The sequence below is a fragment of the Anabrus simplex genome, chromosome 14 (assembly GCF_040414725.1).
Source record: "Anabrus simplex isolate iqAnaSimp1 chromosome 14, ASM4041472v1, whole genome shotgun sequence".
In the NCBI taxonomy this organism is placed as follows: domain Eukaryota; kingdom Metazoa; phylum Arthropoda; class Insecta; order Orthoptera; family Tettigoniidae; genus Anabrus; species Anabrus simplex.
Window position 1 is genome coordinate 23297375 of NC_090278.1, and position 16201 is coordinate 23313575.

The 16201-nt window shown below is 35.8% G+C and overlaps 1 protein-coding gene across 1 annotated transcript in view; it reads right to left on the minus strand.

Moving 5' to 3' along the window:
• Nucleotides 1-259: 259 nt before the first annotated feature.
• LOC136885420 (gastrula zinc finger protein XlCGF57.1) overlaps nucleotides 260-16201 on the minus strand; it is a 71862-nt gene continuing 55920 nt past the window's right edge. Inside the window, exon 6 of the mRNA XM_067157946.2 lies at nucleotides 260-1313. Coding sequence (XP_067014047.2) covers nucleotides 506-1313 — 808 coding nt within the window. The 3' untranslated portion in view covers nucleotides 260-505. The remainder of the gene's footprint in view (nucleotides 1314-16201) is intronic.

Here is a 16201-nt window from a genome sequence, read left to right on the forward strand (position 1 = left end):
TATATGTATGCTTATACACTAGCGAACACACTGTTTTGAAATTTATGGGATGAAGCATGGGTCAACATACATGCAAGCAATTTTTTGAAAATGGTTGTAAGAATTTGCATATAAACCTTCTATGAAACTCAACTACAAACACATTTGGTAAAACTATATTTTAATACAGCTATTCATTTGAAGTAATGAACTCACTTTATGTGTCGAGCAAGTATGTTCTCCCAAGAGATGATTCACATTTTTTTTCAAAGCATGGCCCACTTAAGCAGCAGCCAGTTACTACAATCTATTAGCATGCCAAGTACAAGTGCCAAAGTTTTCAAATGAAAAGAAAAAACTGAGAATTATTTATTATGGTAGTAGTGTATTTGTATATATACATTTAAAAAGTCATTAGTGGTAATAAATACTGCACAGGCCGATGACCTAGATGTTAGACCCCTTTAAACAACAAACGTCATCATCAATAAATACCGTATTTCGTTCATATATATATCACTATGATTCACTTATTACAACCTTTCTTCATATGTTCTTCAAGTTCTTCTAGACGGTCATCAAAGCATTTTCCACAGAGAAGACATGTAAAAGGTGGCTCCTTGATATGTGTCAACAAGTGAAACGCTAACCTCGATCTATGCGAGAAATCTTTGTTACATACACGACAAAGGTGTTTACGTTTGCCTCCAGTGTGTAAAAGCACGTGTTCGCTCAAACTGTTCTTTCTTCTGAAGGACTTACCACACTCATTACAGACATACGGTTTCTCATCCGTATGGGTTAGTAAATGCTGTCTCAATTCACACATTCGGGTAAAGCGTCGATCACATTGATTACATTCGAAACGTTTCTCCCCGATGTGAGTTAACAAATGCCTCCGGACATTGTACTGTTTTGCGAATTTAGAATCACAATGTGGACATGAATACAACTTCTCTTTGATATGAATGTTCATGTGAGACCTTAGTGACATCCAAGTGTGGAAGCTTTTCAAGCATAATTGACATACATGTGGTTTCTCAGTGCTGTGTTGTTTCATATGCTTTTTTAGATAGGGCTCCCACGCGAAGGTCTTGTCACAGAGAGTACAGGCAAACGGTCTCTCTGTTGCATGTGTTGAGAGATGAGTCCTGAAGTTCCCGCTATGTGAAAATTTCTTTCCACAATGTTGGCAGACGTGTGGATCGGAGTGGACCAATTGATGAACTCTAAGTCTAACTGGGCTGGCGAACTTTTTATGGCAGATCTCACAAGGATAATTTTTCTCTGTTGCAGCAGATGATGTCATTACTTGCAACATAGATTTTATTTGCCTGAAAAAAAAAAAAATATACCTTACAGGGAGAGGCTTTAAATGACAGTAATGAGAAATACAGTTTGAAAATCAGTGCACAGAAGAGGAAAACAGTGGTGATGACAAGGAGAAAGGGAAAGAAAAGGAACCTTTAGTATTAGGTGACAAAATCTTGAGGTTGTTGAATACTTCAAATAGTGCAAGATAAGGAAATCAGCAGAAGGGTACAGGCAAGAACAACATTCTATCAGAATATAAGGAACCTGGTATGGAACAGTGAAGTTCCTATGAAATGTAAAGAGATAATATACAAGATCTACTATACCCCTATATTAACATATGCATCAGAGACTTGGACTTTGACAGCAACAAACGAGAGTAAAATTCAGGCCAGTGAGATGAAGTTCCTGAGGAGTATGGTAGAAAAGACAATGAGAGACAGAGAAAGAAATGTTGAGGTCAGAAAAGATATAGGGGTAGAAAAACTGAGTGATACGTTGGAGAAGAATAAATTGGGATGATTTGGACACGTTATGAGGATGAAATGCCTTTGCTGGTGAGATGTAGTGTTTACAGTGCACTATGTCTTCTGGTATGGGCTATATCAAATTTGTTACTTTCATTGACCTGTCTCAGTCTCATCCTTGGCTTTGACAATATGAAAGTGACTGAGGTATGAGTGATGCTAGTATTACCATTCCTTATGCAGCCAGTTCCTGTTACGAATGATGTGAAAATATTGCTCATAGGGTCGGTTGGTGCATGCATTTCAGTGGGCTTGGCAGACCGATCTGTAATAGCAACAGCTGGCTCGGTGAGGAAAGCAACGGGAAACTACCTCACTCCTCATTTCCCTAGTACGCCTCTTCAGTAACGCCTAGGCTATTTATGATAGCTGTTGGCGGAGCTGCAGAGGATCAAACCAGCCTTCGGGCTGAATACCCAACATACATACAACATACATACATGAGGATGAAAGAGGTGAAGATATCAAACCAAGTGCTAGCGGCTAAGATAGAAGGAAAGAGAACAAGAGGGAGGGGCAGGAAAGATGGATGGACTCTGTCAAGAACAGTATCAGAAAAAGAGTGGTCCAGAATACAATTACTGAAGAGAAATGGTGGAAGGAGAAACAATGGTGGAGAAGTGCCATCAACACCCCGACCTGGCAGGAGATGGAGAAGGGAAAATGTTGATGATGACAGGGAGATGGTTGAGTATTCATCCAGCTCATCAAAAACATGACAGGCTGGGTTTCTCAGAGAATTATAGCCATTTAGGTGCCTTCAAGGAAATTCACCTAATATTTAAATCATGGATATAAGTGAGCTGTATATATGCAGTAATGCAAGTAGTGATCTAAAATAATGAAATGAAATGCATTAGTTACAACAAAAACTAGGGATTTTAAAACAGTTTTTCATTTGAAAAGTACACCAATGTTGAACACTGGGAAATGAAATGATTTTACTGCTCATAAAACAAATTTACTACAAATTTCATCCCCGACTGTATTACATAACTGCCTTCACAATGTTATTCATTATTTACTTCTTCATTTCATTGTTAGTTTACAAGAGGGTAGTAAACTCCAATTAGTGTAAACCTAAAAATCATTAAAGTACTTATGAAACAATATTGATACAAGTCTTAGATCTTAATAACTATAAAGAAAATTCTTAATAACTACCTACATTATTCAGTTCCCCTTCAAGTAGAAGTTGATAATGTTATAAAATATTTATTGCAATGACAAAGAAGACAAAAAATAAACATTGGGAGACAAAGGAAATGAGTTTGTAGAGAAGACATATGAAAAATCCTGAAATGAAAGGAAAAAAATGTTTTGAAAGCGATGAAGAATCAGTGAAGCCTTATAGCTAATATTCTGAGGAAGAAGAAGAACCCTTTCATCCACTTGTTCATACATAATAGCTTTAAAAGCAACATATATGAAAGCAAAATTCTGAAAAAGAGAGGAAAAGTGACATAATGTAAAAGGATGATTGTGGATATCCTGGATATCACCAAATGTCAGAACTATCAATAAACAAAGAGGACACACACACACACACAATGATTGCTGCAACAAGGTACAGCCATTATATGACCATGATGCTGAAGGGAAAGGAGGATATTTCAGCACTAATATCAAATTTGTCATATTTTTAAATATTCTTGATTAAGCACGTAGTAAAACAGACTGGATATTTCTAAACATGAGCCACATGGATAACTAGACAAATTCCTGCAGAAGAGTGGTGATGGTGGTTGGTGATGGTGGTGATTATTGTTTCTTAGAGGGAAACTAGGCATCCATCCTCTATACAACACTAATCAAAGAAAAATGAGGGCCATGAAGGGCTTGAAAATGAAAGACACCCTAGGATTCGCAAACCTAATACTGTTGGGGTCAGAAAAGAGCAAGAGTTGACCAAGGAAGGTCCGATTGGAAACATTAACCCATTGAGCCCTGCATATTTGTTGGATTGAAACTGCATTGGCGCTGGGATTATTTTGGAGGAAATATAGTGTCACTTCATATCGTGAGAAATTTCTTACTTACAAGACCATTAAGGATTTAAATATAAATGGAAACAAAAGACTTTCATACCACAAAGTGCAGAACAAGGAATACGTAAAACATTTTATTTAATTAGCATCCTAGGTCCGTACCCAGTCCGCCTATTGAGCTATAACACAGCCTTCTCTTTGCATTTCCTCTTCGATTTCCACATGTATTTGTTCTTCTGGAGCATTCCTCACACTAGTACTAATATTACTACTAATTTCACAGAAAAAATTACATTCATAATCATCATTACTTCCTAAAGGTGTGTAGGATGCTGAAAGGTTTGTTTTGTCACCTATTCAATACATATACATTTTACAATTTAGGAATTTATTATTGATTCCACTTGAGACATGTTTCACCCTTCATTGAGAGCATCATCAGTCAAATTATCTCCTCAAGGCAAAAATCAGGTACCTAGTTAGTAGTTGACATGCACAAATTAATACACATTATTAATACACATTACAAAAATTAAGTATGAGAAACAGTTGTACAATAGTGATGGTTGAACATATAGGTTTATAGAATAAGACGTCAGCACCAAGTGTAAAATTAAAATAGTAGAGTTCGGCAGTGGTGCTCTGGAGAACAGTTGACGGAATCATAGGAAATTATAAAGTTTTAAAAATATTTACATTATAACAATCAAGGGAGAAAGGGTGTAGTGCTCAGCGTCAATGTTTGTAACCAAAAATTAATGTCAATGGTTGGTAACTATACAGTATTTGCGTTGTCCAAGTGAACAGTAGGAATTTTACAATTTATGTACATATTTACACAAAAGCAGCTTGGTGAGCAAGGATATAAAAAAATCTAGTACCAAGTGCGTCCTGTTGTTTTAAAGGTTGGAAGAAGAATGTAGCATTGACATTTCACAATATGCATTGTGGTTTATCTTAGTTAAAATCACCGGGGGTAGGGAAATGTTCATAGCCAAATGAGGTTTTACAGGACTCAAGCTGAAAGTTGTCTGGCTGCAGCACCAAGATCAGTACGGAGACTGGTCAGTGTGGATGGAGACTCATGGGTATTCATTTGGCTATGAACATTTCCCTACCCCCGGTGATTTTAACTAAGATAAACCACTCTGCATATTGTGAAATGTCAATGCTACATTCTTCTTCAAACCTTTAAAACAACAGGACGCACTTGGTACAAGATTTTTTTATATCCTTGCTCACCAAGCTGCTTTTGTGTAAATATGTATATAAATTGTAAAATTCTCAACTGTTCACTTGGACAATGTAAATACTGTATAGTTACCAACCATTGACATTAAATTTTGGTTACAAACATTGACGCCGAGCACTACACCCTTTCTCCCCTGATTGTTATAATGTAAATATTGTTAAAAACCTTATTCTCAACTGTTCAATTGGACAATGTAAATACTGTATAGTTACCAACCATTGACATTAATTTTTGGTTACAAACATTGACGCCAAGCTCTACACCCTTTCTCCCCTGATTGTTATAATGTAAATATTTTTAAAACTTTATATTTTCCTATGATTGCATCAACTGTTCTCCAGAGCACCACTGCCGAACTCTACTATTTTAATTTTACGCTTGGTGCTGACTTCTTATTCTATAAACCTATATATTCAACCATCACTATTGTACAACTGTTTCTCATACTTAAATTTTGTAATGTGTATTAATAATATGTATTAATTTGTGCATGTCAACTACTAACCAGGTACCTGATTTTTGCCTTGAGGAGATAATTTGACTGATGATGCCCTCAATGAAGGGCAAAACATGTCTCAAGTGGAATCAATAATAAATTCCGAAATTGTAAAATGTATATGTATTGAATAGGTGACAAAACAAACCTTTTAGCATCCTACATTCAGTATCTTCAATACGGATAACAATGATTTTTATCACTTCCTAAAAGGGGTTATATATCGGGAAATATCAGTTCTATACTGGCAGCCATCTTGTTAACAAGCGAATCTCAAAGTCGAGAGATAGCCCACTTCAAACTAATATTACCAAGCACACTATCGATATATTTTAGCAAAGAGTATATAACATTGCAAAGAAAGAGTCTCTACACAAATCACAAATGCAACCCATTCTGCCATCTCTTGAGGAAAAGTTGAATTATGTAGTAAAAAGAGACAACAGAACAATTCCGTGGTCCGGCATTTGGTCCACTGAGACGAAGCACGGAACGGTTCCGTGGCTCGGGCCCAATGAGTTAAAATGGAAGCCTGACATAAGTGGAAGAAATGCCAGGATCCAGCTAAGGGCCTTGTGGTCACCAACCCATGCTCCCAAGTTAAGAGCCCCTGGGGCCCCTTGGAGTCACATCTTTTGACAGGCAGGGAATACTGTGGATGTTTTTCTATTGCCCCTACTCACAGGGGGTCCTGAAGAAGACTGACTCATTAAGATAGATGTCATTTTAAGGAAAAAGAGAATGAGGAGGATTATATTGTGTACACATGATATCCTGGTTATTTTGAAGAGGTCTAAGAACCGAAGTAGGAATGAACCATTTGATATAATACATCATAACATCTCTATACCATTATACAATCCAATGTGTACTATACATATAGCCTTCTCTATGGATTTCAAAACATATGGAATTATGATTCACAATACCGAAGAGCACATACTACGACAATCCCAACAGTCTATGGGTTCTAAAACAAAACAAAATTATACCCAATCGATACCTTTCTTATTTTGCCTTTGGCAATTTATAATATCATTCAAAATAATAGTACTTTTTTTTTACAAAACCGTTAGGTTATATCATTGATACGGCTATGAAGTGGATAGTTTGTAATAATAATTCCAACAGTGCTAACATGTTATACCTAATCTTACCTCTAAGCCAATGCCTTGTGCCTCAATCTTGCTACTTGTGCAAAAGAATTCCACTTTATGCACAACTAGCATATAAATAACTTATTTATATACATCTCCACAATACAGGAAGGTTAGATTCATTGGCCATATTCAGATAACAGGTTATAAGAAAACAAGTTATGGAAAGCAGCAGTCTGTGTTTGAGGTTTCTCAGGTTATTTTAATTATGTAGGATGTTTTCTGGAATAAATTTTAATTATAAATGGATAAAATATTAGCATATATACTCACAAACTAGTCAAGATGAAACTGTATGTGGTGTAAGGGTAGCATATTTGTCTCTAACAAACAGGGCATGAGTTACATTTCTGACTTGTTGATTATTTTAATCCTGAATTGGGGGTGGAACAGAGATCATTCAGGCTTGTGGGGCCAATTCAGGAACTGACTGATAAAGACAGGCAGTGAAGCCAAGCAATAGAGAGACCTCTTATAAGACCATCTGGCACAGCAGCAGTGATCTTAGCAGGCTACATGGGTATTTCATTGTGGATTCATTAAATGTGAATGATATAACAGATGTCAAGTTGAATTTCCTTCTGTCTGTAACCATCATGAACTAGTAGTTTAGTATCACTTTAACACATTGAATGTTTCGGGTGACAAAGGGCTACGATTTTTGAGGTAGTGGCCATGGCTGTAATTAACCCCTCCCTAATATATCATACTAGGTCAAGGCCTGTGTTTTAGGAATGTATACCGCTGTCATCTTTTGGTGAATTTTAGAGTTACTGACACTCTTAGCACGCAGTATTTAGAAACGATTGCTACATATCATAATGTTTAGTGATCTTTGGATAGTGGTTTAAATGCCTCTGGAAATATGTGGCGCAAGTATCGTGGTAAGGTTGCACTCACTGTAAACAGAAATGGCAGCACGGTGAGCAGTGGGTTGTATTACTAATGAAATACCGTATTTGCAGGATGAATGTGTTGTTTTAGGTTATATTGATGAAATAGATAGCTACAGTAGTGGTGGTAGTGATTTTGAAATGGAAATCGAAGGATTTGATGATGAGGAATGTTAAATGGAGGAAGATGATGACTTCTGCCGGCGAAGATATCTTAATGAATTAGGCCTACGCCTGTACGATGGTCTAATAATTTGGATTATATTGCACCCGATCCCTTCACTGAACATCAAGGTGTTTTCCACAACTGATTGGTAGAATAAATTGTGTTCCACTGAACGTCACTGTACAGTATTTTGGAGAGGACATTTTTTTAACTTTCGGCAGACAATACAAAGCAGTACATGAAAATGAAGCAACAAAGTAAATAGGATCAAAAATGGGAACCTAAAAGCAAATAATTTGTATTATAGTATAAATAAACTATCCAAAAGTGAATATGCCCTTAAAAATAAAAACAAAACTGTTATATTTGAACTATGAGTTATGTCTCCCCGGTTGTTCAAATCACCCGCTAAAAATTTTCCAAATTATTTTAATCTATCAGAATTAATCTGCCTAATTTTGGTTAGTGAAATTTTAATTTTCCTTTGTCAATATGACAGATGCATTCCTCGTAAAAATTACACGTATATAGGAGTAGTATTTTTATATTTCTTTCTGTTCAAATGTTGGTTCTAATAAACTGGAGTTGTAAAAAAGCATGTCAGAAAAGTTGCATTTTAGTAGCCTCAAAGTTCTGAGGCAAAAGGGTTAAGGTAGAGCCCCAGCATTAGAATGATACAGAAATAGGAAACCATGGTAAACCATCTTCAGCACTGCTGATGGTGGGATTCAAATGACCATCTTGTGAATGGAAGTCAAACCTATGTGACACTAATCATGCAGCCAACTTGCTCAGTCTATTTACTGGTATTAATTATTCAAAATTCTACTAAACATGTACATGGCAATGCTAGTGTTTGCTTAGCAGTAGAGATGGGAATTATAGGCATGAAAAGGTTGAAATGTTGGTGAAGTGTTTATAGCTCTTCCCAACCATATTTTTGAATCGGCATTGAGAGTGAGTCTTTCTTTCTCCTCTCTCCTTCTTCAGCCAATCACGGCACTTGGGCCTTGCTTGTTGGAGGTCCATGCTGATTGTAGGTATGCAATGCCCTGAGTAATCCCTAGAGCAAGATGAAGAGGACGATACTGGGTAACCGAATTCTGCATAAAGGATTTAGCCCTTAGTGCTACTTTATTTAACTCGGGAGAATGCCTTTAATTTTAATTATGAATTTAGTAACTACAATTCCATTGTGCGAGTTATGGATACTAGCATCTTTCTACAAACTCCAACACAACATGTAAGTCTCTTCTTCATTTCTATCTTGCATCTGCTTCTGGCTGCGTGAAGAAGAATGAGTTGAAATTCATTCATCTTTGGACTCGTCGTGGGTTTTGAATTTGTTAAGTCGTCCTACTCTTCTCTTTTAAGTTAACTTAGTTTTCTCTAATTTGGGTTTCCAAATTGTACTTAGTTAATACGTCCAAACCGTTTCTTAAAAAATGTGTGTACCCTATCTATGTGAGTTACATTGAGTGTATAACCATTGTTCAAATTATGAACTTCCTATGTGAGAAGTAATCAATATTGTGGTCCTGTTTAGAAAAGGTGAAATTAATTGAAATAATTCAAGATTAATACTATTGGGCAATTCAATGAAACTACCCTGTGCATAACTTTTAAAATTACGTGAGATTTCACTTGGGTACCAGTCTCTTGGTTTGTTTCTACTTTATGTTAACTTCTGTTTCACCTTATTTAATTGTATCTAGTAATTTGAATGCTTTTTCTTTATTCTCCTGATAACTTTCTTGTTGGACCATTGTTGTTTTGGTTCATGTTTTGGTGGTGGCTAAGGTCTCTAGGCGTGTTTACGTCACCATAGTAACTGGTCACATTGGTGATAGTTATTATTCAATGTTGTTTTTGTGGAGTTGTGATTTTTAATGACGTGTGTGGATATTGCCCTGCTTTTTGGTGACATTTCGTCTAGCTATCCTTGCTTTTTAAGTAATTTTATTTATTCCTCTTCCTCTCTGGTGCTTTATTTTTCTGGTCTTCTGTCAGATTGAGCCCAGTCATTTTGTGATCTCTGAGGCAAGTACTGGTGGCCGTGTGGAATCTCCAAGGTGGTCATTTATTCTGCCTAGGTGTTCTCAGAGTCATGAAAATGTTTGGATAAGTTAAGGAAATCTTGTCAAAAGAACATATTACTGGAAGATGATATGGATGAAATATGTTATAAATTTCACAAGAGTTTTTTGGTTGTTTGGAAATTACGTAAATGTATAATTTTATTTTATTTCTCCATCCGGACAGCACATTAAGATTTTAATCCCCGGATTTAATTGACTGTAATTTAGTTATTGGTGTTTTTCTCTTCTTGGACGTTTTTCCCTACTAGTAATAGCTTTATTTGAATTTAATGAATTGAATATGTAAAGTATGTTCACTATGAGAAACTTGTTTTCTTTAACAGTAAGCTAGCAACGTATTGGCATACCAAAGTTTATTTCAGTTCATGGTCTCTGGGTAATGATTGTCTTACTTAGGTAAGTGTTAAGGGGTTTAATTTGTTATTACTGCTCTTGGTCTTTATAATTTCTTGTATGTTTGACTTCTACTGCTGAGAGTCGGTAAGGTGGTAGAAGGTTAGAATGCAAGTATTTGAACAAGGCGCAAGTGTAAGCTAGCCGCTCTACAGTAATGTATACATTTTAGGGGTTATGGTCATTCAGATCGCTAATATTTATACAAATCTCACTGCAGAACTGTTGTGTATTGTATAAATTTTAGGGTTTCTCGTAGTTCAGATTGTTAATATTTATGCAAATCTCACTGCAGAATCATTGTGCGTTGTATAAATTTTAGGGTTTCAGGTAGTTCAGATTGCTAATATTTATGCAAATCTAACTACAGAACGGTTGGGCACTGTATAAATTTGAGGGGTTCTGGTAGATCAGATCGTTAATATTTATGCAAATCTCACTATGGAAGCGTTTTGCATTGTATAAATTTTAGGGGTTGATAGTTCAGACTACTAACATTTATGCAAATCTCAGTACAGAATTGTTGTGCAGGTAGAGACTCTTGCGCCTTACGTTTGCGTTCTATCTTATTCGTGCCTGTAACTCCCATCTCAACTTATCAGAATAAGCGAAGAACAGTGGAGAGAGCTACCAGTAAGTCAGTGGATCAGCTATGGTCAACATACGACTTGCTTTACTGACAGTACAAGTCAGATTTTACAGAAAATTTCCATGGGGTACCAATGCAAAAAAAATAGCAAATTCAGATTGTAATATGCATTGTTTGTTCAGGGGCTAGCAATGTTAGTGAAAGAAATCACTGTATCACCATTCTTCTTCACTTTAAATCACCCCTCTTTGGGGTACGTCAGATAAATCACTTCTTAGATGTTTGTGCTCTTTTTTTTCTCCTAATAGTTCTTCATTCTATCTGATTTCCTCCTCTTTCTTCCTCTAATATCTGAATTGGTTTTCTTGTGTTGATCTTAACTTGGAACCTCTTAGTTTTGACTTTGGTCATGGTCTTGGCTGTACCATTCTTTAACATGACTTTGGTAATCTTAAGATCTCTGAGATACTTTTCCAGTTCCTTAAACCAATTGGGTTTAGCCTTCTTTTTGTAAAAGAAGTCAAAGATCTGTTTAGTATCACCATTATTATATTGATTAGTCATAGATTATGCAGCTTATTGTATCTGGCAAAAGAGCCAGATCTCAGAGTACAGTCCCATTCTTCATCACCAGTGACAATAATATCATCATCTGGGTCTAGTAATTGCAGAATCCCCATCACGAAAACACTAGAATTCAGCTAACTGTGATGCTTGCTCTTGCCAGAAAGCTGTGATGTAATGCATTCCCTATTGAAGATATTTGAGTATTACATACTGTATGTGTGCAATTTTTTAATTTGTTTTTCATATTATCTATTGTAAATTTTACACCATTGATAGTCCCAATGGTTGTGTAGTTGGTATTTACAGAAAAAAGACAAAAATACAATTTGCAAATGCACCTGACCTGATATACATGTGTATACTATATCCCTAGTTACTAGGGAGGGAAAAAATGGGGAAAATTTTGCCCATATAACATGATTCTTCACTGCATTCTTCTTTCCCATATCCATGCAGCAGATTGTGTCTTGCACGAAAGCCTTGTACTGCATCCTTCTTTCCCGTATCCATGCAGCAGATGGCATGTTGCAACAATGCCTTGGAAAAATGCCATTTAAAACTGTGATCTGAACCGAAGGTGCAGTTCATTCATTAAATTTGCAGGAAAAATTCCAGTCATAGTTCTCAGGTATGATGTGTGAAGAGGGTGTGCCATACATCTGTTCACAAGCAGACGGATCATCCTGCCTGTCCTACCCATTTTACCATCAATTTCTCTCAACTAATCCTCAAACAATTTCACTGTGATACATAGGTTCTTGTTACATGTTTTTAAAACACTGTGGCTTTACAGATTTCCCTACTATTACCGAGCAGCTTTCCTATTCTATCACTATCTGTGCATAGTGCCACACATCCACCCCCCCCCCTCTACAGGATCACGCATTAAAATGTTTTAAAAAAGGGGCCTGTCTCAACAGTATTTAATGCCTTTGGAGGCATACTAAGATGTCAGTTCCTTCAAACAACCTCCTTTCCACTCATGTATGACAGAACCCATTAAAAAAGAAAATTAAATGTAAGCATAACATAAACCCGCAGTTCTAGCCCTTCAGGCAAGCACCTCAATGTTGAAAACATCCTAGGGATACGAGCTATGAATTTTAGATAAATAATAAAAGATAATATAGTATGAGAATATATTTTTATTTATTCCTAAAACGCCTTACATCTGATCTGTTTTTGACATGTTCTATTGGTGAAAAATATCTAATTCCATCCAAGGGAACTTAGAATTTTCTATCATTATCCTTTCGATTAGATTAGCAATTTGCCTTTTTCTACCACTAAGAGGGCTAATATAAGTAAATGCACTGTTTAACTTAACTCCTATGCACCCGTAAGTGGACTCATACATGCTCGAGCGGCTGGGCCAGGACTCCACAAGTGACCTGATACGCCGGGGTGCAAGGTCGCATATTGGAGACGTATGTGACAACTGTTGGCTTTTTCTGGAAACATTTCTACTTGAAATCTGTTCTTGGTGTCTCAAAGTGTCACCAAAGTGGTCTGGTATGCTGCTTTGGCAAAGAGAATTGATTAAAATATCGATCGAGAAATTGGTGTTCACTTGTTGACAAGATGGCTGAGAAAGAAGTTTCTGTTTGTGTGATATGCTCAGTAATTTTATGATAAAAGTAAGAAATTTATTTCTCTTCCACCTATTCAATACAACTCAATATGTTAAAATTAGAGTTAAAACCTCATTAAAACAAGAACTGGGACATGGTTCACCCTTTCCTATGGGGCATCATCAACCGTATCATTACCTCAAACCATATCAGGTACCTGGTTAAAATTTATCTAAAATCTACTTCAAAATTGAATGCATTAAAAAAATTCTGTACCATGTTAGGTACCTGGTTATAAATGATCTTAAATCTACTACAAAACTAAATACATTAAAAAACTTCACTTACAAAGCCGTCATTATATGAGTAACTTGATTTAGGCACAAGTGAAAAATGAACAATATTGATGGCCTTGAGTCATGGTGAATGTTGAATATGAATGAATGTTCAAAAAATATTGTACAAAATGATGAAAGTGAGTATAGAACAATGCAAATGATTATATACAAAAAGAAACAGAAATGCATTCCAACACTGTGCCATTTTTCGTAATATTGGACTTTGATATACTAACAATTTGTTGGTTATTTTGATCCACCTTTTCAATACAAATTACAGTTTGTGTTGCTAAGTTGTAATGTTACAACACTAATTTACCGGGACATGTTTCGCTTTTATTCACAAGCATCATCAGCCTATACCATTGCCTCAAGGTTTGTCATTTTGGGTTGTTACAAATTTCATTATATTGAATGTAAATCTGATTTCAGTGATAACAATATTTAAAACAAGAATAATATACACATTAAAAATTATGACAATATGATTTGAAATGTTAAAATGGATTAACTCTTAATTCTAAAACACATTGACGTCCAAAACACAGTTTTTAATTTGGCTAAAAATTGTTTGCAATGTTAAAATAAAATTGATTCAACTATAATTTGGCATTAAAATTTGAGTCATAAATATAAATATAAATATTGGATGTTAATATATAGGAGCCATAGTTTCTGAAGTGCGTTGGTTTCTAGAATACAGTAACATTTCAGTATTGAGAATTATAGTTAAGAATTGTGCTCTCTAAATAATGTTATTTAAAAAGACTGTAATTTTGCATTATGCATGATTAGTCATGATGATAATCTAGAATTGAAGTCTTGAGTTCGTTGGAAAATGGCTTCTAGATTTGATGAGGCTTGCTGCTGCAGTTTGGCAATTTGATCAGAGGAAGTATTGACATATTTAATTCTTGTTTGTAGCGACCAGACTCTCCGTTGGAAGTTGATTGTTTTGATGTAAGTTATGGTTAAAAGGGGCTTCAATCCAAATTTTGAGTACTGGTATCTGATTATGTTTCTTTTGATTTATGGAATGGAAGAAGCATCTGGAACAAATGGAAATGAACTTAAGTAATATTGTGTGTGTGTGTGTTGTGCTTATAATGTGAGTGTTGATGTTGCATTATCACTTACCCCTTTGTCTGCTGCTACAGAATCTTGTGGACCTTATTGCGTTACTGTGACTATTGTCTGTTGTGGCTCTACTCCTTGTGTTGTACGTATGAAAGAGCTGTTGTGAAGGGCGGGTAGGGGGTTGAGGGGAAGAGATGTTGGGCGGGGCGTTTGCTATTGACGTGCTACGTGGTGGGGAATTCTTATTTGTTGTCGAGGTGGGGGTAGAGGACGATCCTGCAGGCGGAGCGTTAATCTTTGACGTGTTTTGTGGAGGGGGACTTTTTTGCGTTGCCGAAATGGTTTCAGTTGTGAGTGTATTTAGATTGAATATTTTAAAGAATTTGCTTTTTTTCTGATTTGAGATTTCATAATAATGTTGGCAACTGCTCTATTAACGGACTTTTTATTTTGACCGCGTCATTCAAGTTTTTTCCTTTATTGAAGTATTGATCCAAATAAATATATATGTTTTCGAATTCTGTCATTAGTTTCCCCTTTTTGATTCTTTTGATTATTGTAAGGTCTTTATCTACTGAAGTGTAATGATGGCCGATTTCTTTCATATGATTACTCATTGCGGAGTATTTATTGTGTTTTAAGGCATTAAAGTGTTCCATGTATCTGGTTAGGAAACTGCATCCAGTTTGGCCAACATATGAAGATTTACACTGTGCGCATGTTAGTCTGTATATTCCGGAGCCTTGAAATTTGTTATTGTAGGCATTTACTGTGTTATGGTTAAGAAATAAGTTTTTGTTAGTGTTATATGTTTTAAAAAAGCTATTTGCATATCTCGTTTTTTGAGTGGGTTTGCTATTTGGTGAATCTTTGAACTGGTGTAAGTGAAGGTTGCGTATTTGGATTTTTTAGTCTTTTCTGGTGTGAGGTTTGTGGCTATTTTGAACTTTACTTTGTTGATGATTCGATTTACTATGTCTGCTTTATATCCATTGGCTAGTGCTAGTTCTTTTATAAAATTTATTTCTTTTGTAAAATTCGCGGGTGATAAGGGTATTTTGTACGCTCTGTAGACCATACTGAAAAAGGTTGCTTGTTTGTGGGACTTGGGGTGGAGTGAGTCATTTCTTATTGTTATTGGCGTGTGTGTTGGTTTTCTGTATATCTGATAATCAAATTTGGATTTTAAGCGTGTTACAGTAACATCTAAATAATTCAATGAGTTGTTCTTTTCGTCTTCTTTGGTAAATTTTACGTATCTATCGATGTTGTTTAAAAATTCAAGGATTTTTTCGCTGTTATTTTTTCGGTTGTCTGTTATTACAAATGTATCGTCAACAAATCTCAGTCAAAGACAGATTCCTTCTATGTTTGGTTTAATTATGCTATGTTCTATGTTATCCATATAAATATCCGCTAATATTCCCGAGCTGGGGTCACCCATGGCTAAGTGATAATGCAACATCAACACTCACATTATAAGCACAACACACACACACAATATTACTTAAGTTCATTTCCATTTGTTCCAGATGCTTCTTCCATTCCATAAATCAAAAGAAACATAATCAGATACCAGTACTCAAAATTTGGATTGAAGCCCCCTTTTTTTTTTTTTTTTTTTTTTTGCTAGGGGCTTTACGTCGCACCGACACAGATAGGTCTTATGGCGACGAGAAGCCCCTTTTAACCATAACTTACATCAAAACAATCAACTTCCAACGGAGAGTATGGTCGCTACAAACAAGAATTAAATATGTCAATACTTCCTCTGATCAAATTGCCAAACTGCAGC